The 26,870-nt window shown below is 35.8% G+C and overlaps 2 protein-coding genes across 5 annotated transcripts; one reads left to right on the forward strand and one right to left on the reverse strand.

The window, feature by feature from the left end:
* Positions 1-3,180: 3,180 nt before the first annotated feature.
* ING5 (inhibitor of growth family member 5) lies at positions 3,181-16,659 on the reverse strand. Of its 4 annotated transcripts, none has more exons than XM_058187047.1 (8): positions 16,466-16,659; positions 13,669-13,740; positions 12,165-12,331; positions 10,807-10,918; positions 9,381-9,474; positions 6,649-6,784; positions 5,913-5,974; positions 3,181-5,242 (listed from the first exon to the last, which is right to left on the reverse strand). In XM_058187047.1, the coding sequence occupies exons 1-8, from the start codon at positions 16,503-16,505 to the stop codon at positions 5,203-5,205; spliced, it is 723 nt and encodes a 240-aa protein (XP_058043030.1). In that variant the 5' UTR covers positions 16,506-16,659; the 3' UTR covers positions 3,181-5,202. The 4 variants fall into 4 exon arrangements, with proteins under 4 accessions (XP_058043030.1, XP_058043029.1, XP_058043031.1 ...); XM_058187046.1 differs by having other exon boundaries at positions 6,649-6,787; positions 16,466-16,649; XM_058187048.1 differs by having other exon boundaries at positions 6,649-6,787; positions 16,462-16,599.
* A 539-nt stretch (positions 16,660-17,198) lies between these two features.
* Positions 17,199-25,570, forward strand: DTYMK (deoxythymidylate kinase). Its single transcript, XM_058189131.1, has 8 exons — positions 17,199-18,060; positions 19,114-19,222; positions 21,222-21,312; positions 21,968-22,165; positions 22,622-22,707; positions 23,101-23,191; positions 23,846-24,043; positions 24,446-25,570. Exons 1-8 carry the CDS (start codon positions 17,931-17,933, stop codon positions 24,554-24,556), a joined length of 1,014 nt encoding a protein of 337 aa, XP_058045114.1. The 5' UTR covers positions 17,199-17,930; the 3' UTR covers positions 24,557-25,570.
* The last annotated feature ends 1,300 nt before the right edge of the window (positions 25,571-26,870 follow it).

Here is a 26,870-nt window from a genome sequence, read left to right on the forward strand (position 1 = left end):
CGCTCGTATTAAAATAGCGGGTTCTTCGAGAGGGTCTGAAAGTGAAACTATCTCTTGCCCCACCCACTTGGCTTTTTGGCCACAGAAGAAAGGCGGTGGCGGCGGGGGGGAAGATAGAAATGTGTTCAATTTCCCACCCACCCAGACTTTAAAATGTAACTGGAAAGTCAGTAAATAAACATCAGTTCTCATTCTTTATTTAAATAAATCATTAATATTTAAATTGTAAACGTTTTTTTCTAGCCCCTTTCCTTTCCAAAGTTCGTAAAACGTTATCATGCTTTATGATGTTTATCAGCGTAAACATTTAGGTTTATATACTATATAATCTTTTTGTGTGATGCTTATGTATATTGTTGTGACTAAATAAATAAATAAATAAAGGTTAAAATAAAAAATCGTGAGCACGTTGAAACTCTCTCCACACACTGGAGGTCCCATGTGAGCAGAGAATGTGCCCCTGTGGACAAGGGGATCATTCAAACTATAGCTCTTACCCTGTTACATTGCACCCTCTGTAAGGACTCAGACTCCTATCTCCTTACCACAGAAAAATAACACAGAAATTCTTATCTATGTAGTTACTACTATCAGCATCTCCAAACATAGTTAAATTCTGTTATACTATCCGTAAAGTTAGGCAGACTCTGGCTACCATTGATTATCACCATTAATTCTAATAGCCATTATGTTTTGTTTTGCTCTATTTTATTTTAATGTTTTAATTTCTATTTTAGTCTGTAGCCATAATAAAAGATTGAAGTGAATTGAGTTGCAAAAATAGAGATTTGTCATCAGGATTTTACTTGGATTTAAAATCTCGCAACTAAAATGAAAGTCAAATTTAGAAAAGTAAAGGTTAAGTGGAGGATTACAAAATCCTGTAATCATCCTAAGGAAATATTGTTCTGATAAATCATCCAATGCAGGGAGATTATCATTAGAATAGTAAAGGCTGAATTATACTTTAGAAATAGACAGGAAATTAGATATTGTGACTGCAATAACTGCTAGACTTGAATTCAAAGTGGTTATGCCATCAAATGTACAAGCTTTAAACTAGATGTTTTGAACAATAATGGAATGAAACTGGTCAAAGCCAATGATTCTTCTTCCATAGTTTTCTATAAGATAATGTTATACAGTGGTGAAAGTGGGTTACTTCCATTTCAATTATCAGTTATACTCCAGATAAAGCATAAAAGTGAAATGTAAATATTCAAAGGGCTCCTGGAGTGGAGCTTAAAATAAAAGTCAACTTCGCAACTGAGTTTTCTTCCCAAGAACTTTGAAGCAAGACTTAAAAGTTCAAACTTTAGATAGAGATAGATGATAGATATCTAGATAGATACATAGAATTTTGTTTGCAAACAAATTCACTTCTAGTTTGTGCACTATTTTCTTTCTCGGAAACAAACAAAACATATCCATATATTTGTCCTCAAAAATACTTTATTTATAATATACCTAATATAACATGATCAAAAATACATTTCACATTTTAATAAAAAGATTTATAATATTCTCTTCATTTACAAAGAAAACATAAACATAGAGCTATGACTAGAAAATTTACGCTGTGACATTTATTTATGACAAACAATGGGGAAAAGATAACATTTCTTTTTGAAAAATGGAGTTCTTTATTTTTTAAAACGTATTCAGCTTCTCACATTCAAGTTTCAATAATGAAACAGGATACTGTACAAGCAACATTGAGAATAGTTTCTCAAAAGACAAGAATCAATGTGACAAGTTCAAAATCAATAAGGATTTTAAAACTTCAATAATAAACTAGTTGGTATCAATGCAAAGCCTTCTTTCAAAATAGACAAGTCAACATGGAACAATTGCTCAGTCCAATACCATTTTTCAAAAATTGGATGATGAAATTTTACTCATTCACTCACTCATAAGGTTAAGGTAAAGATTCCCCTCGCACATATGTGCTAGTCATTCCCAACTTTAGGCGGTGATGCTCCTCTCTGTTTCAAAGCCGAAGAGCCAGCACTGTCCAAAGTGGTCATGATCTGTGGTCATGTGGCTGGCATGAATAAACACCAAAGGCACATGGAGCGCTGTTTCCTTCCTACCAAAGGTGGTCCCTATTTTTCTACTTGCATTTTTTACGTGCTTTCGAACTGCAAGGTTGGCAGAAGCTGGGACAAGTAATGGGAGCTCACCCTGTTACGCAGCACTAAGGATTCAAACAGCTGAAATTACAACCTTTCAATCGACAAGCTCAGTGTCTTAGCCACTGAGCCACTGCATCCATTCTTCATTTGCCCATACCAAATACCTAATTCCTTGGGACTGAAGAATTTGTTTATGATAAATTAACAATCTAATTTGCTTCAGGAACAATGTAGCAGCTGTCATTGTTGGTATTATATAAAAAGAGCCTTTACCATCAACCTATAATACTGTACTCTTTACTGACAGGAAAAACAATTTAAAAGTAATTGCAATTGTAATATAATGTCACTTTCTTCTAAATCTGGAATGGAAGGCTAAACACCACAATTACTGTTTGTTAATAACTGAACTACTGATCTGTGAATTCTTACAAAAACAGCTGTCAATAAGAATGCATACTGTTTTATTGGAGGCTAGAAAAACTGACTTGGCGGCTATTATAAAAACTACGTAACTTTGCTCAAGAATCCCATAAGGTACTCAATATAATTTTTATTATGTTACAATTGGGATTGTAAAACAACTACCAAGCATCTGGCAGACTGTAAAAGATTAGTCAACTGATGCACCACTACCTACAGAGGCACCCTTTATTTTATAGCAGATCAATATAGTACACCCACAATTTCACATTTATCTTTTGCTCTCTTCTAGAAATTTACCATAACTTAGGGCAGAGACTTCGGTAAAAGCCTGTCTTCTAAAATTCCTTAATGCTGAAAACAGAATGCTATGCAGTGGTACCTTGGTACCCAACTGCTTTGAAACTCTTCAAATTCGGTACTCAATGCATTCTGATGAGAAAATTTTGTCCTGGTACTTGTTTGTTTGGGACTCAACACACAAGGTGTCAGTTGCCTCATGATTCATAACTTTTCCAGCCAAAACAAAGGGTGACCTGTTAGTAACGTGATAGTCCTTGCCCTGTGCACATCCTCTTGTAGTCTTATCTTAGTTTCTGTGGTCATTTTGTGTATTTTTGTATTTTTTTTCTCAGTACAAGTGAAGTTTTTATTTTATTTAATCAATTTATTAATTTTTAGGCTTATTTCTCATATAAAGTAATGATACACAATCCTAGCTTTTTACATATTGCCTTAAAATGTGCATTGTTTTTGGTTTGGGAACATATTATTGACATTATTCCTTATAGAAGAAAAAAGTTTGGGTACTCATTGCGCCTCCCAGAACCAACGAGTACCGAAGTACCACTGTATAACAATACGACATTTCAGAAGCATATAAGGACCCTGTGGCATGACTTCTACAATGTTGTTTCTTCTCTCCTTCGTAAGAAATTAATGCAGTTTGCACTTTTAGAAAGCAAGTACAGTTACAGAAAACATAAAATGGTACAAAGAATACTATAAATGAACTGCCTTACTAACTACAAAATTGTGTGTATAAAACTATATGAATTTGCATTCTTCCATAATAAAAACCAAACTCTTATAAGATTTTTTTTCTAAATGTAAACTAACCATTTTGAGGGTTTTGCAACATTCTAGAGATCAGCTTTTCCAGATTGAAATGGAGTTCATTTTGATACTGCAGATGTAATGGTGACAATTGTTTAAAGAAAGGTATTGATTGCTATCATTTCTGGCAATCATTTTTACATTACAAGCTAAAACCAATTTTAGCAAATTGGGCAACTGGATATTTTCAAAAGGGTATTCCTTCCATTTAAACTGACTTCACTTTTTATTTTTATTTTTAAATTAAAATATACTATTTAAAAGCTGAAGGTTGTATGGCAGACTCCTTGGTGAACAAGTGTTATGTTTTTGTCTAGCTGAACAGAATTGTCAGGTTGATGAATTATATAAAAGCATGCAAACCTTGACTACCTATGAGAGAATGACAGATGGACAACAAAAAGCAACGTGTGTGTATGTTTGGGGGGGGGGGGGGAGGGAATGCCTATCTCTTACCTGAGAAGATCAGAAAAGAATGCCAATATTTACAGTGGGTAGTAGAAAGTATCTCAGTGAAGTCAGAACAGGAACATACTGCATAACATTCTATCAAACACTTTTGTGCAGTTATGGGAACTTCTCATTTTCTAAAACTATTATTTCCTGAAAACTAGTTTTCCTGGTCCAGTTTTCCTGGTCCTTTATTTTAAAATATTAAATCTTATTTTATGAGGGATTTATACTATACTGATATCACAGGTATTGATTATCAGCAGGAATGAGAGCAATGCATCCAGTTTCAGTGAAAGCAAAATGAAGTTCAGAGGGGACAGCACACAGAAACAATAAGCATTTTGAAATAAGCATTGTGAACTCTCCTAATCAAAAACAAATTCTCTATTCTTTTTGTGAAATATAACTTTGCAAACTTATTTCCAAAGTGGCAAAATTGCACGTTGAAAACCTCAACCCACTCCTTAACAGAGTCAAATGGAAAATCTACCTGCAAAAGTGAACTAAGTAATTCTACATCTTATTAACAATAATAAAGATTTAAAAGATTTCATAAATTTATTGTGCAAAGCAAAGGTTTGCATCAAAAATTATGCAAGCATATCCTCACATAATAGGACTCTTACTTCATTCTGAACCTGTTTCCCAATGCTCATTCCAAATCTCTAAAATAATTTTAGAGGATGCATTGGAAATACAAGAGAAAACATGTCATTCTGCCGGTGAAATGGCGCTGGTGAAAGTGACTACATTTTGTGACAACAAAAGATGCTATCTTATTCACATGAAAGGCCACAGGCAGTTTTCACAGGTTTCAGTATATTAGAAATTCCAGTGCAGATCTATCCTTAAGTACTTCATATCTTTGATTACAGTGACCAAGTGCACTTTGTAACCCAAATAATCATTACTAATGAACTTCCTGTATACCCCACTTTTATGATTCGCATGGCTAATAAAGAGAACACCTGGCTACTGCATTGCTTCAGGCCAAACAAGATGGGTTGGTGATGAAAACAATATACTGCAACATATGAATATATTAAAACTTTTCTTTTCATACTATACATCATTTCTACTTCTTCTTCTTCTCTTGCGCACAGCGAGGACAGTACCTAAAAAAAGAGAAGCATTATATTTAGCCCAATATACTTCTATGAAACCACTGTTATTTGAGAAAGGAATAAATTGATTTTAGCACAAAGACCACTGGGGATCTCATGTCCCCTATTAATATTATCACAGATGTATTCACTTCCCCTATTTTCATTCATTCATTCAATACTGCATGTTGGCCTAAACATACTAGACCCACATAAGATATGTACAGTATGTTACATGTGTAGATATGTAATTTTTTTAATTTGCCAATTTAGATTTGCAAATACGCAGATGTATAAATCCTAAAATATAAATCTCACAGATTTCAGTGATATTTGCAAATAAAGGAATAGTCATTTCTTCGTACAGCAATTTGCTGAACGATATACATTCCTAAATTCAGTGGAATATGTTTCCCAACAAATATGCTTACAGTAATTGCAGACCACTTTTCCCTAAACTGGAATCTGATAGATATGTTAAGACTATAATTTCCAGGACATTCAGAAGGTTGCTAGATTGAGGAAGGGTTGTTTTATAAGCTCAAATATCAAAGGATAGCTCTTCCACAATAATTTAGAAAGCACTGAATCAAATATAGCTTGGCAACAGTATTTTCAATCTTCTTGGGACAAATGATCTATAAAGAAATAGAACAAAAAGTAAACAATTCATGGTACATACCATTTTCCTTTGGGTTTGGTCGTGAGATCCACACAAGCAAAGTGAAACCATTCAATTGGACACTGTATTTGGGGTTGAAAAAAAGATGAATGGCATTATGTTTTCCTCATCAGTCTTATGAGCAACGTGAGTTTGGCTACCTAGTCCTTCCATATCATATGCAGAATAGGAAATTTTTTACTATATTCTTTCTTGCAAAATGCTTACATTGTAGAATTAGATAGCTTATTCTTTACAGCAAAGGAAACAAGAGTGTATTAACTGATGATATATTCATGATTTCATAGTAGTATGTATTCTGTGTGTTTGTGAGAACTATGTAGTATAAAATATGGAGCAATGATATGTGGAGAATGTTAATGTGTAGATTTTTTCAAATTAAAAAATATAATTAAACTTTTCCAAACTCTCTATGGTGTTACTATGACTGATTTTTTTTTGTTTTGCATCTTCTTTTTCTTCTTTTTAAACCTAAACTTCAGTGTAATTTTAAATAGCTACTGCAATGCCGCTTTTTCCAAATTTGCAATACAAATTCTTGCAAAATTAATTGTATTTTCTGGAAGGGTACAAGATGACTCAATATTCCAACACTCTGCAAGAACTAGGGACAGGTTTGTGATTTTATGAAGAATACTATACTGGACTAGCAGTTGTTTTTGCTTTAGACAGCAAATTTAAACTCATAGTACAAATGGATAGCATTTGTCATACTTTGGTTTATTTCAATACTCACATCGGGGTTGTCACACCCAATCATTTCTCCATAAGATACTTGATGGCACAAGCAGTATGTGGGTTCATTGGGATCCACTGGCATGTCCAAGACATCAGAAGGGTGAACCGACAGGATGGTATCAGCTAATTCAGATCTGCTATGATATAAATTCAGTGGAATTGGGTGAATGTCAGTGACTCAGTAATTCAGAATGTTAAGAATTTGTCATTAACTAGAAGGGGTTCAAAAACTGAATTAAAGTCTTGCTAAACTAACTCTATTGCATTTTTTTAAATCAACAAACATCCTTAATGAATTGTGAGAATGCTGTGCATCCAATATCATGATTTCAGCAAAATATCTGACAAAGTATTCCATGATATTCTGATTAGCAAGTTGGCAAGATCTGGATGGGTTGACAATTAAGTGGTCAATATCCCTTCTATTTCTCAACATTTTTATTAATGACTTGAAAGAAAAGATGAGAACATGCTGAACAAGCCTGTAAAATAGTACAAGTAGTCCTTGACTTACATCCATTTGTTTCGTTACCATTCAAAGTTAGAACGGCACTGAAAAAAGTGACATGATCACTTTTCACTTTTCCAACTATTGTAGCATCCCCATGGTCACATGATCAAAATTCAGATGCTTGGCAACTGAGTCATGATAGTTGCCATGTCCTCGGGTCATGTAATCACTTTTGCGACCTGACAAGCACAGTTAATGGAAAGCAAAACAGATTCAGTTGCTAAATTAACAACTGCAGTGATTCACTTAACAACTGTGGCAGGAAAGGTTGTAAAATTGGGAAAAACTCACTTAACAGTCTCACTTAACATCATAAATTTTAGGCTCAGTTGTGGTCATAAGTCGAGGACTACCTGTATTATTGATGTCTCAAAGTCAGAAATAAAATTTAACACAATATTAATAAACAAGAAAGAGTTCAAGATACTGCAATAGGTTCAGAAAGCCTATGAGAATGATCAAAGGGCTGGAAAGTAAATTCTCTGAAGAGATGTATTTCTGTATGTTTTATTCTTTAGAAAAAAAGGTAAACAAGACAAGATTCTTCAAATCCCTGGAAGAACATTCCAGGATATAAATATATACGATCTTATGTTTAAATGTTATTATCAACATCTTTTTCAAAGATGATACATAGCAGAAAGACACCACCACTGGGTTTTTGAATAGCTTAAACATTTTTCTGTACTGTTTTGTCTTGCTCCCATTCATAAATTTATGTCACCCATTAGAATATTCTCTTCCATTCTATTCACTGCATCATAAGAGAAAGAGTCACAAACCTATGGTTTTCTACTTCAATATGCATCTGCAATCATTTAGATGATGCCATTGGTTCCTTTATGACACCTACTGTTTCATTCATAATTAAATTTGCAACTTCATCTCCTTGTAGTAGCCATCAGCCGCATTAAACAAGATCAGATCACCTTCATTCAGATCTATTACATAATTATCAATGTACTTTCATTCATTTCACTCCTTAATGCTTGCTCTTTATCATTTATTCCTTGTACATTCCAAACTGCAATCTTTTATAAGCAGTGGCCATCGCCAGACTGGCCCATAGACATTAACCTTTGTGGCTTTGGTCAAGCAAAGCTTTCACATGTTTTTAGGAATTATAGGGAAGCTTTATATTAGGTTACCAGCTGAGTGACTTCTCCAGGCAACCCCCAAGAACCCCATCTCACAACAATCCATTTGCCATGCCTCAGATGAGGCAGGTGGAGTCACTGTCTTTACACAGGGGTACCATTTTGCACTTGCTGCAATTGGGGAACAGGGAAGAATATGGATTTTCTCCCCTCTTCTGCTGTCTCCCTCTTTCTCCTAGCTCACTTGCTTCCTCTGTTCCTCTTCCTTTCAATGCACCTTCCCTTATCTCTACATCTGCTGGAAAGTACCAGAACCATGGTACTCTCTTGGCTTATTTCTCTGTGCCACATTTGAAAGTTTTCTGATAAAAAATACCACTTTCCTGCCAGATAGCTTTGTCCGATTTCAACTTGCCTTGCTGGCAGCAAAACGGAGGTCTACTATGTCTTCAACAAAAAGAAAACAAGCCATTTTGGAGCTGTGGTTAAGAGTGCAGTCTAGATGAGCACCTTAATGACACGTGTCACAAGAAGTATTTCCTGCTAAAGGTATGGACAATACCAATTAGTTTGGACACATTTTGCCCATAGGCTACAACTGCAATCAATGCTCAATTTTTTACCCCAAGCACATGGAAACTACTCTCTGTGAGCTAGGATATCTAAATTAGGGCTTGATATTCCCAACAGCTGTTTTCTGCTCATTCTCCAATGATTGAGTATTTTTGTCCAAGATTCGGTATTTTTTTAAAAAAAAACCCATCTGAAGCCAGCCAAAACAGAAGGCAAAAAACAAATGCAAAATGGAGTTTCACTTTTCTCTTTTTAAGCCTACCTGGAAAGGAACTTTCTTGCTTTTGACTAGTTGTTCAAAGGTTGGGTTCCTAAGCTTTACTCGTTTCTATTCACTCTCTATAGACTGAAAGATCTAATTTGAATAATCTTGAAATCTTTTGTGTCTGAATGGGATTTTTCCTTCTTACCAAAAGCTACAAACCAAAACATACTTACCCTAGAATAGTTTCATGGAGTCTGGAATAAAAAAGTGTCTCTACTGAAAGTTGACCGGGGGGGGGCAGGGGGGGGCAAGAACTCCTGCCTATAATTTGTACTAATATTAACCTTCGTTTTGGTTTCTTTTTCACTGGAGCATCTTCCTCTGATGTCCGCCGGCCTCGACCACGGGAAGTTTTCTTATCCTTTGGAATTCTCCCCTCTGAAATACAAATATTTTTCATTAACTACGCTGTTAAGGAAAATAGCATGATTTTGTTTTTAGATGTGTGTACTAATATTATCACAGGAAGCTTTTATCCATTGCCATTTTCAATTCAGAATTTTTCTCATAGGTATCCAGGCAAGGAGTAAGCTTTTCTTACAGGAAGTGCTATTATAAGACACTTCCTCAAGGTCACATTAATACTCTTTCCCCCTTCAATCATAAAGGAAAGCATATTGACACAAACCAAGCTGCTCCTACAACCTATTACTGCACCATATCACTGCTGTTACCCTGACACTAATTCATATGGTATAATTTGGTGGATTCCCAAATTTCCTTCTCTTCTCCTGTTCAGCATCACCTGCTGGCAGGACTTCAAATACAAATTAGTATAATGAGTAAGGCTGAGGGATTTAATCTATAATTTCACTGCTTATTTATTTATTATTAGTTTTTATTATTTACAGCTTGCTTTTCTTAACAAGTAAATCCTGCAGGAATCCGGATGATCTCAAGAATGCAGTTTCTCCCGAATTGTTTCAGGGATTATCACTCTCTTGGCAGCTAAGGAGTCCTGTTACAGGAAGATTGGTATGTCTGGTTCAAACAACTTCTCTTCACAAAATCTGCCTAACTGAAAGCATCAATTTGAAGTACAGGTAGATCTTGACTTATGACCACTATTAAGACCAAAATTTCCATTACTAAACAAGACAGTTGTTAAGTGAGTTTTGCCCCATTTTACAACCTTTCTTGCCACAGTTAAGTGAATCATCATAGTTAAGTTAGTAGCATGGTTGTTAAGTGAGTCTGACTTCCCATTGATTTTGTCAAAAGGTCGCAAAAGGTGATCACGTGACCTCAGGATACTGCAATTGTCATAAATATGGGCCAGATTCTAAACAGCCAAGTTTGATCATGTAATCATGAGGATGCTGCAAGTCTTAAGTATGAAAAACAATCATAAGTCACTTTTTTCAGTGCCACTGTAATTTCAAATAGTCACTAAACAAATGGTCATAAGTCAAGGACTACCTGTACAAAGTAGATGTGCCAAATCAGAAAAATTGCATCCCTGGATCTTTCTCATTTTTCTCTTCCAAGGACAATTTATCTCATAAATCATGTTTGGTCAGATAGTCTTTTCTTTCTCTATTCCAGTATTTGAGTGTGTAATTATACCATCAATCATACACTTCCTCATATTACGAACTTCCCCATGTACAAATATGTGTACACCTCAAGGGCCAAGATTGTTGTCTGAAGCTGACTGAAAAGTTAATTCAAGTTCTAGAGACTATTTCATATTAGTCACAATATCCATACTTTTTAAGGTTTGTGTCACAGGGTTTTCAAAATCACTGCCTTCCAACTTATCCTTCAGATCAGCTTCAAATCGGGCAAGATCAGCATCTAGCCGTCGAATGTGCTTGTCCACCTGAAACAGAGACAGATACACCACAGAGCTGAAGAAAACAATTTTTCTTAAATAGTATTTTAATTAAAAATCAGACTGTTTTTCTGTAATAAAATATTAGATAGAAATTAGATACATGTTTAAAAGGTAAAATAAGACTAGCTTTAAAGTACAAGAAAGCAGATTTTGGTTAGATATCAGGGAGAATTTCCTAATCATAATAGCTGTTTAACAACAGAACAAACTGTCTCAAGAGGCAGTATACTCTCCTTCATTCAAGGATATAAACATAGCCTGAATGGCCGTCTGATGTTATAATAAGGGATTCTTACACTAGATGATTAATAATGCCCCTTCCAACCATTACATTATTTTTTTTAATTAAACATTTTTAAGAAAAGGAAAAACAGGAAGAGAAAAAAAGAAAGCATCAAATATATTAATACTTAATTTATATACAATATAAAACTAGGTCACATTTTTCAATATTTCATTAATTTATTTTAAATAACTGAATATACAATATTCATGTATATTTTTATAATTTTATAAACCACACAAAAATATTTGTACGTCTTTCCTCATTTACTTATGCACACTAAATTTGGCTGCTTGCTAGCTGTTCTGAAGCTTCATACCAGTAACAAAATATAGGTGGTGGTTACAATTCTTTTTTTTCCAGACATCATTGGAAACATTTTTCTATAAGTGCAGAAACAAGGGAACATTATCATAAGAATGGATTCTGCTTTTATTAAGCAGAATTATGTCTCAATGTCAAATGTGCACAATATAGTTATTATAGCTGTCAATAAGCCAGGGGCAAAAATCATGATTTAATACAATGTGTGAGTTTCAGTTGTTTCATAGCTGTTAATATATTCCTCAATGAAATTCTAATCAATACTCCATTCCAGAAATATGGCTGAAGAGAAATTTTGATAAATGTATTTCTGACAAATATTACTTAGTAACTCGTCAGATACATTCACTCTAGATTTCACATCTTTTACTGTTTCTTCATTCTACAAAAGATTAAATGAGGAAATAATAGAATCTTATACACAATCCCTGAATCAGAAAATTTATAATGATAGGTGTTAGTTGAAGTCCAGCACAGCACCTCCATTTGTCAGTTAGCAGTTACTAAATATTAAAAAAAAAGTTGCTATTTGAAAGACAAGCTAAAAGGTTAGATAAGAAATGTCATAAACATAGGCACTGTCTTGGTCTTCTGCAGTATCATTGCCCTATTATTTAATCTTACCATCTCGTAGGTCTGCATGGCCAACTGCACTTTGTCATCACTATACTCTTTGCATTTTGTATAAGCATTTTGGATCTTCTGCAAGATTTCTACTCGTTGCTCTGATGACAGATCCCGCACCGTTGAAATATATTGTGCAGCAAGACTATCAATTTCTGCTTTCTTGTCTGAAGGATAATGAGAAACAGTATAAGTATAAAACTGAAACCCAAACTTCATCATACCAAAAAGTCTTAAATTGTCTAAGTAGAGAAATAAGAAAATGTGTTTCGATGCTGTAGTTAGGAGTTCATTTACCAGGGGATGTTTTACTAATTTGATTTGGATTTATTGTCACATAAACACAATAAGTATCTAATTGTATTTTATAACTGAAATGTTTCAAAAACCATACAAAACAAAACTTATTTATTTTAAATACAAATATATTTATTTTAAAATATAGGATGGAAATCTCAACCCTAAAGTGTCATTTTAAAAGTCTTTAGCACTGCAATTTCTAAAATTTCAGTATCTCAATCTCCAATGAATTTACTTCACCCACTAACTCACTGGCAACCATCTCTTTACCACAAAATCTTTAAGCATACTACCAGATGGATGGAGCTTATTACTGGATATCTCATATGTGATTTTGGATGCTAAGCCAACGCTAGCATTAGAAGAGAGCTAAACAAAATATCTCACTCTCCCTCCAAAAACCAGCTAGTTAAGAAAAGACTAATGTATTATTTGACTCTCTGAATGTAAATGGCTAGAATAATAATTTTGAGGATTAAAACATTAAATTTCTGCTGGTAGGAGAAAACATCCCTTTGTATTCAGACCTCTGAAATAGTTTAAAAAACTTTTTTCCAACAATACCTTATAAATGCAGATACAATACTTGTTTCCCATATGCAAGCAGAGGACCGAAGTCGAAGAAATGGGCTACTTCTAATATACTTTTGGCTAATGAATAGCATTGCAGCACCAGACCTGTACTGTTTGTCCTTCAAAACATGTCATATACAAAAATAAAATATTCAATAATTTGATTCTTATCACTAATTATTGTCAAGATGAGGAAAGTAATATTGTTCGACTTTAGTTTAAAAATGTATGCCAAGTCTTTAAACTTACCTTCTCAGATATACATTACATCAGAAATGGGAAACCTTTCTTTCTATTGAAGGCTATATTGCTTAGGAGCAAAATGAGAAATATATTGCTTTGAAGGTAATATGAAAGATAAAGCTTAAAACAAACAGTGAATGGGGCTAGAACCAAAAGTACATACTCATTCTTTTTCTAATGCCTCTTTTTTCTCTCATTCTCTTTCTGATATTTTTCAACTCTCTTCCACGAATAAAGTGTAAGAGAGGATGTATATCTTACCATGATTCTGAACTGATCTCTTGCAAAGGGCTTTTTAAATTAAACCAAAGGCTAAATATGATCCTAAACAATCAGTTATATCCCTGCATTACCTGAAAAAAATCTGAGTTAGTATATTTGAATATACCTTCTGTTCTCTGATCCAGTTCACGCATAAGTTGGAAGTTTCTCTGTAATTCACAGGGCAGGTTTTCAATGCCTGAAAAAGAGATAGAAAGACTGAATTCTTTTCATATCACAAACCTATTCAAATTAAATTTCTGATCACAGTTTGTAACTATCATTATGATCTCTTCCCACCACACATCATTCGCAGTTGCATATGCTGCTTGGTCTCATGGGTCCCAGTGCCTAAGGTTGAAAAACAAATATTGCTAGAACCCAAAATACTTTAAAATCTCCGAATGGGAATTAAAAGTGGTAATTGTGGCTCATAAACACTGCTCTGTTCACTAACATTCTTGCTGTCTCCGAATGTTCTGTTGTCAGAAGTTATGCGGGGGAGGGGGGGGGAGAGAGCGCAGAAAAGCTAAACTTGCAGCAATGTCACCATGCCATTTCCCTGTTTTCTACAATATTATGGATAATGGCAGAAGATATTGCTCAGAAGTCTTTTACCAACTTTACTTCTATCATCAGCATGTATAATATATTTTTGGCACAGAATGTATGTCTTTTCCATTATGATAAAACATTTTCTGTGCATTTGATGTCTCTGACATTTTACATTCTAATCCTATGGACCCTTTATCAATGCTGTTCGGTATCTGAGAGAATTCCTTATCCTCACAGTGGTCCGTCCATCTCACCAACCTCTTGTATTACTGAGTAAGAGGGGGATTGAATGCGGTCTTCTATTGGAAAATACATTAAAACCTATGTGAATGATCCCTGTTATATGGAAGAGGAGTATAAAAGAGATCAGCAACATGCAAGGCTCCAGTTCTTCTGTTGCAAGACCACTCATCCCATCCAGCCGTGGGAATTTGTTGTTTCATAGACATTTCTGTTCTTGCTGCTGAAGAATATCAATAATGCAGCTTCTTTCTTTTCTTCTTTATTTCATAATAAAACTATTGATCTTGTAGAGCAGCTCTTACAGGAAGCTGATATTCCCACATACTGTATCTACAAATGGGCTGCCAGTGACAGCATGGTTCTTTACTTTCTTTAGCTCCTCTGTCAAATCCAATATTTTGCTTGCTTCTAAGGAAGTATCTTCAGCTTATTACATGAATCTACTTACTTTTGTGATACTTCACTCATTGCCCAGCTGATTCCTGGGTTCTGGTCTGCTGCCTTTTACTAATAAAAATGTGGGTTTCAGAGAATTCAATGTACTGCATGTTATTTCAGCTGCTTGCTCAAAGTTGTATCTCCCTGCCACCTGTCTTTCATTTCAGTTTTCATGTAATAAAACAATAATTTCCTTGGAAAAATTAAAAAATGACCAATAATATAATAAGCTGATTGGCTACTTAAGTTTCAACCCTAGTTCACTGCATATTCAGGGCTGGAGAAAAGCAAAACGTATCTTTCCTGTTGCAAGCAGTTTTCCAGAGCCCTAGACTAACTAATCACTGAACATAACAGTTGATACTTTTCTAAACAGTATAGGCAGCAGGAGGTACAAAGACAGATGTGGGGGGAGGGGCATCTGTCTTCTACTTCTTCAAAACTTCTCCCGATCTTTGCTAGTGCAATAATTCAATATCAGCAATCCCCAAACCAAGCTCTAATGATGTGACAAGTTAGGCCTGATCTGTACTTATTTGTAGGGATATACTTTTCTCCAGTTAAGGACGAGACATCCACAACCAAGAGGGTATATGGATAAGCCTAACAAGGGGGGACAGACTGGATTCTCAACTCAACCTTTATACAGGTAGTCCTCGATTTACGACAACTGAGCCCAAAATTTATGCTCCTGTGAAACATTTGTTAAGTGAGTTTTGTCCCATTTTACAAGCTTTCTTGCCAGAATTGTTAAGTGAACCACTGCAGTTGTCAATTTAGGAACATGGTTGACTTTGCTTGTCAAGTCATAAAAGGGGATTCACATGACCCGCTGCAACTGTCATAAATATGAACCAATTGCCAAGTATCTGAATTTTGATCACCTGACTACAGGGATGCTGCAATGTTGTAAGTGTGAAAAACGGTCATAAGTCTCTTTTTTCAGCACCGTTATTAACTTCAGTCACTAAATTAATTGTCGTAAGTCGAGGACTATCTGTAGATAGTGAAAGCTGGGCTGTAGCCCACATCTGGTTCTTTCCTCGTTGCCTCTTGGGAGTTTTTTCCTCACCGCAGTTCTGAATTCAGTAATGAGAGCATTCGTTTCGACGTTTGCACAATTCTCTCGTCGGTATTGAAGGGAAGCTTTCGGTCTGAGCCAGTCGGAAGAATGCAAGTTCGCTTTAAAAATTCCGCGACGGCTCAACTGATTCAAGATCAAAATCGGTAAAAGATGGTTCGCTTTTGCTCTTGAAAGTGTTTTAAAGTAACCGTTTTAAGCAACTGCGCCGACTTGCAGCGAGGAATAAAAAGGAAATTCTTTCATGGCCACGAGGTTCTTTAAAGAGAAGGGGGGGCTGTTGTAAACGGGGCGGTCACCTGGGAAAATGCTCCAAGTTTAAAGTGTTGGTGTAATAAGCTTACAGGTGGCACTGATGGCGAGGAGCGACGAAGCGGCCCCTACAGGCCAAGACCATCAACTACAGCCCCAGATCCGGCTGAATGTGTTTTTCGGTGCGGTTAGAGGTGTGACGCAGCAAAAATACCTCTCCAGTTAGTTCCTCTCCGCACCACCCCTCCCTCCCCAACACACACACACACACACACACACCGGGGCTATGACGCAGCTGTAACAGCCGGCGAGACCACGCGGCGGTTCAACCCTCCCCAACGCCGCACTCACTCACTGTCCAGGTAGTGCTCCAAATACAAGGCCGCTGCCGCCATCTCGAGTCAGCCAACCGCCAACCAACCGGCCGACGCCCACCTTTCAGCCGTCGCGCGCTCGGCGCTGTCACCCCGGAGCCTTCGCAATGGCCGGCCAAGCTTTCATCGCATAGTCATGAGGCGCCGCCACCGATTGGTCGCGCCGCCACCGTGCCGCCTATCAATAAGAAGGCGGGGACGAGGACTGGAAGGCCGGGAGCCGTCCGGGCACAGCTTCTCCCCCAGCTGGCTGGACGCTGGAAAGTTTGCACGACACGGCCCCGGGGCGCGGCTGCAAGGAAACCCTCTCTCCGTCAAGCCTTTGCTTAATATCAAATGCAGTTTGGATGCCTAACGTTCTCGGTTCTAAGTCTTTTGGACATTCGTATTTGTTTTTTCAAAGTAGTTCTCCCCTTGTCCTGTTCCGGCCACTTAAGTCGCGCCACGATGAGGAAATGAACGGGCTGCGAACTGCTATCCCGTTTGTCAAACCCTGAACATAAATATTTTTCACAACGGATTCGGTTATAAAGCAAAGCGTGCTACTTTGGAGGGTTCTTTTCCAATGAAAAGAATTAAGGGGGAGGGGAAACAGATTTTGAGAGTGATGCTTTATCTGTCGTGGTTAATTTGCAGAAATGGTTTGAAAAGATCCAATCCTTCCAATTCCCCGCTTAGTTGATTGAAGGCAGCCAATCTCGTGCAGGGTTCGTTATGGGGATAAATGAGGGAGTGCCACGTGCTCAGCCTTCAGCATCCGAAGCAGAGGTTTGGCGTACTTATTAAGCATGAATAAAAATCCTCGGAAATATATCCGATATATTTGAATATATATATTCATTCAAATGAGCTAAGGACGTTCTCTCGCTAAATAAAAATACTGCATACAAAAGTCCTCCGCGATCGCTTCTCCCGCTGTCTTGAAAGAGTTACCGCTCCGAATCCCGTATTTTAAAAAATGATTTCTAAAACCTATCTCGCAGCGCGTGCAGTTCTTCCACCTACCCCCTGCAAATTAATCGGCGACTGTTTTACACTGTATGGAATTTGTTAGAAGGTAGCCACAAAAAGACTTGGTGGTTAATAAATACGGTAGGTTAAGAGATAAAAGCGAGAAGAAGCGACGAAGCACCGGGCGATCGGCTTCCTTGCTCGCATCTTTCATTAACTCGTAGTTCTTTTTGGTGCTCAAAAGGAAATTCGGGTGTGTTCTCCCGCCCACCTTCTAGTTAAACCTTCTTTCTTGGTATTTTTCCAGGACCTCATGTAAAGAAAATGTTCGCGCGTTTCCGGGTTCACCTTCCTGTTTGGTTACCATGGCGACAGTAGGGCCGCTCTGCACGCCGGAAGTATCATTTCTATGACTTGTGAAGCGCGGGAAGTTGCAAGTTCGGTGACTGTTTTTTTTTGGTTGTTGCTTCGGGTAGAGACTGGAAGGGTGTATCAATGGCGGGCCGACGCGGGGCTTTGATTGTCCTGGAGGGGGTTGACCGAGCAGGCAAAAGCACACAGAGCCAAAGGCTCGTGGAGGCCCTCTGGGCTGGAGGGCATCAGGCCGAACTTCTCAGGTTTCCCGGTAAGTGGAGTGCAGACCTCAGAGTGGATACACACTGCAGGAATGGCGTCCCCTCTAATTTAGTTAGAGAAAAATGATCTCAATAGAATGTCGCAGAGCAGACTGGAACTCAATGGATACAGCCGTTCAGAACCAGACAAGCATGGTTTAGATGACATGGTTGAATTTATATTTATTGAGCAACTGATAGTAGAAGAAAAACATGGTAATGCTAAGCGGGTTTTCCATTAGTGCTATTGATAGGGAAAGTGTTGTACACCATCTGTGCTTTATTATAATCTGTGATTAATCTATAGTTAATAAATACTCAAAATTATCCTGCCCTACACTTTTAAGCTTTTCTTTAAGATCTTACTATTGGAGCACTTGGAACTAGCATTTTCAGCAGCTGGTTCTGTACAGAATATGCTTACATTTAATCATTTTCAGCATACTAGTGAAATTTTAAATAATGTTTCCTTTATTTTCACTGCAAATTATTTGTTACAGTGGTGCCTCGGTACTCATTGTTCCAGGTTCCAGGAGACGGGATGAGTACCAAATTTTTCCCATAAAGAATAATGCAGTGAATCACAAGGCAGCCAACACAAGTTTTAGCTTGTGCATTGAGTACCAAACAAACAATGAGTACTGGGACAAAATGTTCATATCAAAAGTACAAAATTCAGTAGGTTTCAAAGCAGTTGAATATCAAGGCACCACTGTACATACAGTATTTAACTAAATTAATATTCCATTAGGATCTTGTTTGCATGTTCATTTGGATTATGGCACTAAAGAGGGGAAGGCACATACAGCTTTATTTCCTACACTTCAAGACATGAAGTGCAACTAACAAACATGGAATCATAATCTTTGTATGTACTTTACAGTACTTTAATTGCATATTGAAGTCATGCCATACTTTTCAACTGAATTTTGAGAGAGATAAAAATTATCAGATAAAGCAGTGGCACTTTATGTAATGCATGTTTAATTCATGTGCTGTATGTTTAAAGAAGAGACACTGAGGAAGTGTGTGATATTTCATTTTTTCCTATTTATTTATTATAGAAAGGTCAACAGAAACTGGACAGCTAATAAGTTCTTACTTGGAAAAGAAAAACAACTTGGAGGACCACACAGTACATCTACTGTTTTCTGCGAATCGTTGGGAGCAAGTGTAAGATAATTTTTTATTTAGTACTAGGGGGTCCAAATATTTCCCATTAAATCCAATTTGATTTCACATTTTACTTTGGGAAAATTATGAATGTATAACTTTCAAATATTGTGTTAGGCTTCAATCCTGTGATCTGTGTAGAATATCCTAAGATAAAAAATAAATTTTTAGAAGCCCTTCTCAGTTTCAGTTCCAAGAAGGAAATCGGGCATAAAGCCCCTTCTCCCAAGAACATTCAAAACTTCAGTAGTTCTTTTCAGAAAAAGGTGAAAGAAGCAGATTGGAATTTGAATATTTATATTAAGCACTTGTTACTATAAACTAGCATGTAATTAAATTAGCAGAATTATTTCAAGAGGTTAAGCATTATTTCTGGGAAGATAAAGCAGAGTGCCTTTTCTTATTTCTGCCCTAAAAAGTGCACTAACAACGCAGATGGGGCCTCTGTGGCTCAGACTGGTAAGACAGTCTGTTATTAAGAGCAGCTGCTTGCAATTACTGCAGGTTCAAGCCCCACTAGGCCCAAGGTTGACTCAGCCTTCCATCTTTTATAAGGTAGGTAAAATGAGGACCCAGATTGTTGGGGGCAATAAGTTGACTTTGTATATAATATACAAATGGATGAAGACTATTGCTTGACATAGTGTAAGCCGCCCTGAGTCTTCTGAGAAGGGCGGGATATAAAGGCAAATAATAATAATAATAAAAAAAGATAGGATTGTTCTGGACATATTTCCTGAAAAGGATGGGAAAGGTAACCAGGGAACAAAATCAGGAAAAGAGTACTATCTCTTGTCAAGATCCAGAAATTTCAGAATTATGATATAGACATGCTGGTAAAATATTTGAAATAAAGAAATGTTGTAGAATAACATCATGAAGCAAGTGCAAACTATCTTTAACACAAGTTTAAAGGATATTGTTCCAAAAGTTTTTTAAAGAATAGATTCTACCACCCATTTAAATCCGGTACAGGTATAGTACAGAATAGCATAATAATGTAAGAAAAGACAGCGAAATGAGCTTAGAATTATAACACAATTTCCTAGGCCATAAGATTGCAACTCTGGTGCAGTATTATATAAACTTACCCAAAAATTTGTACTGAAATTCTTGTAAAGACTTATCTCTTTTTGTGCCTTTGAGACATGTTGACACATAGAGACTACCTGAACTAACCCTTGCAGTTTTCTTATCTTTAAGCGCGAGCTCAAGACTTTCTTATTTCATCGAGCAGGGCTAGCCTAAAGGAAATTTTAATGGGATTTTATAGGGTTTTTATAATTTTATTCTATTATTTTTAACTTTTAGCCAAATTTAATTAGATTTTTAGTGATATATGGTTTTAATTGCTGTGTTACTGTTTTATTTTGGCTGTATACCGCCCTGAGTCTTCGGAGAAGGTGGTATAAAAATATAAATAATAAATAAATAAATAATAAGGGTTTTCTTAAGTGGTTTGCCATTGCTTCCTTCCTAAGATTGAGAGAGTGATGGCCCATGAAACAGCTGGTTTCAGAACTCATGGTCTCTCAATTTCTGATCTTAAAACGACATCAAATTGACTCTCAAAAACATAATCCAGTTTTTAAACTGTAAGTAACAAAATGAAGGCACTGAAAACTATGGTATTAGCAAAACACATTTTACTGACCTTAAAGAGTTGCCCAAGTGCCAGTGACTATATATGCCTTTAAAAATTATCCAATGAATTAATTGTTATAAAACTAATTATAATTGGTTATAATTTTGAAGTAGCCCAATTTGTTTGGTATATTATCTTCATTATATTAAAGGATGTTATGAAACAATGCAGTCTTAAAAGTAATCTATATAAAGGAGAAGTACTGAAATCGCCCATTGCTTTCTTCTGGAGTTCTTCCCTAAGATGTGTGAACATTGACCCTTCCCACACACTAAATGAATAGTCATGGAATGCTAATATTGTAACTTAATCTATTTTTATTTTTGGTAAATAACATACCATTCTCTTGTTTAGGCCATCTATTAAAGAAAAATTAAGCCAAGGTGTCACTCTAATAGTGGACAGATACGCCTTTTCTGGAGTAGCCTTCACAGGTGCAAAAGAAGTGAGTAAATCAGAAATGTACTAGCCTAGCATTGTATCAAAATTTTATTTTGCCCTTTCTAGCAGCGATCCCTGGGAATCAGTTTATGTCAATTTTCTGCTTGCTTATAAGATTTTTTTATACATTTTGCAGTGTTGCAAAGTTTTGTTAGTATAAAGGCTTTGACAGGAAATCCCTTTTAACATTAAGATTGCTTGTTGTATATGGTTATTTGTCTTTATTGGACTCTGTTTTACTGGCTAAAGGCAGTTATAAATAAATAAAATTGAAACGGCCTGGCCTATTTAATCCTATTTAAACTCCCTAAAAAAATTAGCATTTATCCTAATACATTGGGTACTGTTCTCAAAAGTCCCAGTCATTGTCGAGTATCTAAATATTATGGGAATTTTAGCAGAATAGACGATATCCTTGGGGAAGGGTAGTAGTTTGCAGCACATCTGGTTGTACTGTATGTAAAGGTCTTATGTTCAAATATTTCTACAAGGTAAAAGCTGACAAGATACAAATACTACAAGAATGCTTATCTGTTGAGAACTGAAAGTATGGACAGTAGTGAACAAATAGAACTATAATTTATGTTCCTATAATCTTATCAAATGGTTATTTGTTTACTTTTAACTATTTGCTACAGCTCTTAATTCTCTCTGAACAGAACTTCTCTTTGGAATGGTGCAAGCAACCTGACGTGGGGCTTCCAAAGCCAGATTTGATCCTTTTTCTTCAATTGAGCACATCGGAAGCAGCCAAACGAGGAGAATTTGGAAATGAACGCTATGAGAATACGTCTTTTCAGGAGAAAGTTCTCCAGTGCTTTTACCATCTGATAAAAGATAAATCTTTAAACTGGAAGGTAAGAAATTAAATTAAAAAAATAGAATTAGCTGGTAGTACTTGCAGTTTTTGGTTAACCATAAGCTATTGGTAGTTAGCTATAAGCTATGAATATCATTAAGTGTTGTAAGTGTTGTGCCTTGATGAAGGTATCTTTTCTTTAAGCCCGAGCTCAAGACTTTCTTATTTCATTGAGCAAGGCTGGCCTAAAGGGAATTTTAATGGGGTTTTATAGGGTTTTTATAATTTTATTCTATTATTTTTAACTTTTAGCCAAATGTAATTATATTTTTAGTGATATACGGTTTTAATTGCTGTGTTACTGTTTTATTTTGGCTGTACACCGCCCTGAGTCTTCGGAGAAGGGTGGTATAAAAATATAAATAATAAATAAATAAATAATAAGGGTTTTCTTAAGTGGTTTGCCATTGCTTCCTTCCTAAGATTGAGAGAATGATGGCCCATGATCACACAGCTGGTTTCAGAACTCATGATCTCTCAATTTCTGATCTTAAAACGACATCAAATTGACTCTCAAAAACATAATCCAGTTTTTAAACTGTAAGTAACAAAATGAAGGCACTGAAAACTATGGTATTAGCAAAACACATTTTACTGACCTTAAAGAGTTTCCCAAGTGCCAGTGACTATATATGCCTTTAAAAATTATCCAATGAATTAATTGTTATAAAACTAATTATAATTGGTTATAATTTTGAAGTAGCCCAATTTGTTTGGTATATTATCTTCATTATATTAAAGGATGTTATGAAACAATGCAGTCTTAAAAGTAATCTATATAAAGGAGAAGTACTGAAATCGCCCATTGCTTTCTTCCCTAAGATGTATGAACATTGACCCTTCCCACACACTAAATGAATAGTCATGGAATGCTAATATTGTAACTTAATCTATTTTTATTTTTGGTAAATAACATACCATTCTCTTGTTTAGGCCATCTATTAAAGAAAAATTAAGCCAAGGTGTCACTCTAATAGTGGACAGATACGCCTTTTCTGGAGTAGCCTTCACAGGTGCAAAAGAAGTGAGTAAATCAGAAATGTACTAGCCTAGCATTGTAGCAAAATTTTATTTTGCCCTTTCTAGCAGCAAACCCTGGGAATCAGTTTATGTCAATTTTCTGCTTGCTTATAAGATTTTTTAATACATTTTGCAGTGTTGCAAAGTTTTGTTAGTATAAAGGCTTTGACAGGAAATCCCTTTTAACATTAAGATTGCTTGTTGTATATGGTTATTTGTCTTTATTGGACTCTGGTTTACTGGCTAAAGGCAGTTATAAATAAATAAAATTGAAACAGCCTGGCCTATTTAATCCTATTTAAACTCCCTAAAAAATTAGCATTTATCCTAATACATTGGGTACTGTTCTCAAAAGTCCCAGTCATTGTCGAGTATCTAAATATTATGGGAATTTTAGCAGAATAGACAATATCCTTGGGGAAGGGTCGTAGTTTGCAGCACATCTGGTTGTACTGTATGTAAAGGTCTTACGTTCAAATATTTCTACAAGGTAAAAGCTGTCAAGATACAAATACTACAAGAATGCTTATCTGTTGAGAACTGAAAGTATGGACAGTAGTGAACAAATAGAACTATAATTTATGTTCCTATAATCTTATCAAATGGTTATTTGTTTACTTTTAACTATTTGCTACAGCTCTTAATTCTCTCTGAACAGAACTTCTCTTTGGAATGGTGCAAGCAACCTGACGTGGGGCTTCCAAAGCCAGATTTGATCCTTTTTCTTCAATTGAGCACATCGGAAGCAGCCAAACGAGGAGAATTTGGAAATGAACGCTATGAGAATACGTCTTTTCAGGAGAAAGTTCTCCAGTGCTTTTACCATCTGATAAAAGATAAATCTTTAAACTGGAAGGTAAGAAATTAAATTAAAAAAATAGAATTAGCTGGTAGTACTTGCAGTTTTTGGTTAACCATAAGCTATTGGTAGTTAGCTATAAGCTATGAATATCATTAAGTGTTGTAAGTGTTGTGCCTTGATGAAGGTATCTTTTGTTTTATGTACACTGAGAGCATATGCACCAAGACGAATTCATTGTGTGTCCAATCACACTTGGCCAATAAAAAAATCCTATTCCTATTCTATGCTATGCTAGTCTAGTCTAGTCTAGTCTAGTCTAACTTTTTATGAGTAGAAGTTGGAAAGAGTCATTTCTCTCTAGCTGAAAAGCTGAATTTAGGGCATTCATTCAATGACACTTTTTTCTTAGTTGAATAATAAATGTTTCATTTCTGTATGTTTTGTTTTTGAATATAGTTGATCGATGCCTCGAAGAGTGTAGAAGATTTGCACAAAGAAATTAAATCCTTTGCAGAAGAGGCTATGCAAGAAGCGCAGCACAAACCTCTAGGAGAACTATGGAAATGAAATTACTTAACTCTTAAAAGTCAGAGCTTATTTAATCAAATCCTGCACTATTTGCATTCACATATTTGGTGAACCTGCATGTGTGTATCTATATTTGAGAGGCCAAGCAGGTTTCATTTGCTAATCTTTACTATTTATTAGTTGCATTCCTCAACAGACTCTGGAGTTTTAGAAGAGTGAAGCTTGTCCTTTCGTTAGAAAGCAATTTTGCAGAGACTCACACCTGGAAAAAAATGCATGAATGGAGTACCCTGTTTCCCCCAAAATAAGACATCCTCTGATAATAAGCCCAATCGGGCTTTTGCGTACATGGTAATAAGGCCAAGCGCTTATTGCAGGGTTCAAAAAAATATAAGAGTTTTATTTTCGGGAAAACATGGTAATATCTTCTATATTCCATTAGATAAGACTTGATATGTTCAGTACTAAAGTTTTTCTATAAATATATTGAATGAAATCATGTGCATTAACTTTTTCTCACAATAGTTTGTAATATTTCATTTGTAATAATGTAGAGTAAGTATCGATAAAATATTTCCAATATGCAGTGGGCATGTTTGGCTAATGACATTTAATAACTTGAGGTATTAACGTGTGTGTGGGGGCGGGGGTAGATTCTAAAGGAAGTTTGATGTCACTGATGTAACAGCTTAAAATAGTGTTTGTATGTATAGAGGTTGGTAATAATCGTCCAAGCTGACACAGACTGTTCCAGGCATTGTAGGAAGACAACCAGGTTAGTCTTTGGAAGACAAAAATCTGGTAGCATCATTTTAAATTAACATTTTATTCTATTGTATAGTGGATTAAAGCAAAATAATAAACTTTTTTGTCCCAATTGATAAACTTTTGTCAGGATTATCTATTGGAAGAGTTTGAAATAGATCAATTTTGGGAATAATATTTTACTGGTAATTGCTGATATATGGCCCAAAATCCTAGAATAATTTGTTCAACCTTTTTATAGTCGTTTTATCCCAAGCAAAGCCATAATTATAATTGAATAACTTACCGTATTTTTTGGTGTATAAGACGTACCTGGGGGGGGGGGGAATTCTGCCTAGCAGAGCCATACCAGTCTACTTGCCTTTTTTTGGAGTCTACCTTCTTTAAAAATAGAGGCACCGGTCTACTAGCCGCCTACAGCGCTGAGCAGCTGTAGTATGGCCCTTTGAAGTGACACGGCAGATGAAAGACCGTTTTCATGAGGATGCGCAGCTATGCAACGCACAGAGGCTGACAACTTCCGAGGGTGGGGGGCGGCAAGTAGGTGGGGCTACATTCGGTGTATAAGACGCACCCAGATTTTCACCCTCTTTTGGGGGGTAAAAAGGTGCATCTTATACACTGAAAAATACAGTATTTAAATTCTTTAATATGTTAATTTTTATATATGTTTTCTTACATTTTATGTTCAAATGGAATTTCTAAAATAGTGGATATAATTTTTTCTTACAAGGTGAATTTGAATGCTATTCATATACTATTATACAGTATTAAAAATTAGACTTAAGCAATTCTTGGTTTTTTATTAAACTGGCAGGAATATATTGCATTACAGAGGATTATAATAACTAGCAATTTCAATCAATTATTCTCTCATAATGCAACCACTGACATTTCAATAATTAAACACAGACTGAATATAGACTGAAGCAATAGTTATCTGTAAATTATTTAACTTCAATAAACATAATTTTTCAGGAAAAAATTATCTTTAACACTGTCCTGTAAGTTTCTTGCAGTATAATGTTTGAAGTGAAATAACCTAATTACAGGAAGTCCTTGAATTACTATCACAATTGAGCCCAAAATTTATGTTGCTAAGTGAAACAATAGTTAAGTGAGTTTTGTCCCATTTTACAATCTTCTTCCCAGTTCAGAGAATCACTGTAGTTAAGTAACATGATTGTTAAGTGAATCTGCCTTCCCCATAGCTTTGCTTGTCAAAAGGTGATCACATGACCTTGGGACACAGCAATGGTCATAAATACGAACCAGTTGCCAACATCAGAATTTTGATCATGGGGATGCTGCAAAGATTGTAACTGGAAAATGGTCATAAGTCACTTTTTCAGTTCTGTTGTAACTGGTCATTAGAATAGAATAGAATTTTTTATTGGCAAGAATGATTGGACACACAAGGAATTTGTCTTGGTGCTTATGCCAATGAACTGTTATTAAATGAACTGTTGTAAGTCGAGGACAACCTTTCCTTGATTTGTTAAATTTTGCAAGCTTGGGATTTTGAACTCTGCACTTCAATCTAATGTACTTCTGGGAAGAGATCATTAAATCTTATTACTATCTAATC

Source organism: Ahaetulla prasina, chromosome 6 (assembly GCF_028640845.1).
Source record: "Ahaetulla prasina isolate Xishuangbanna chromosome 6, ASM2864084v1, whole genome shotgun sequence".
Lineage (NCBI taxonomy): Eukaryota > Metazoa > Chordata > Lepidosauria > Squamata > Colubridae > Ahaetulla > Ahaetulla prasina.

Coding starts and splice junctions, on each gene's coding strand:
- ING5 (XM_058187046.1), bottom strand. CDS start 16,505: ATGGCGGCAGCGGCCTTGTATTTGGAGCACTACCTGGACA. Junction 12,332..13,668: donor ACTGGATCAGAGAACAGAAG/GTATATTCAAAT, acceptor ATTATCCTTCAG/ACAAGAAAGCAGAAATTGAT. Junction 5,243..5,912: donor ACCAAACCCAAAGGAAAATG/GTATGTACCATG, acceptor CTCTTTTTTTAG/GTACTGTCCTCGCTGTGCGC.
- DTYMK (XM_058189131.1), top strand. CDS start 17,931: ATGGCGGGCCGACGCGGGGCTTTGATTGTCCTGGAGGGGGTTGACCGA. Junction 19,223..21,221: donor GCGAATCGTTGGGAGCAAGT/GTAAGATAATTT, acceptor TCTCTTGTTTAG/GCCATCTATTAAAGAAAAAT. Junction 22,166..22,621: donor ATAAATCTTTAAACTGGAAG/GTAAGAAATTAA, acceptor ATGATCACACAG/CTGGTTTCAGAACTCATGAT.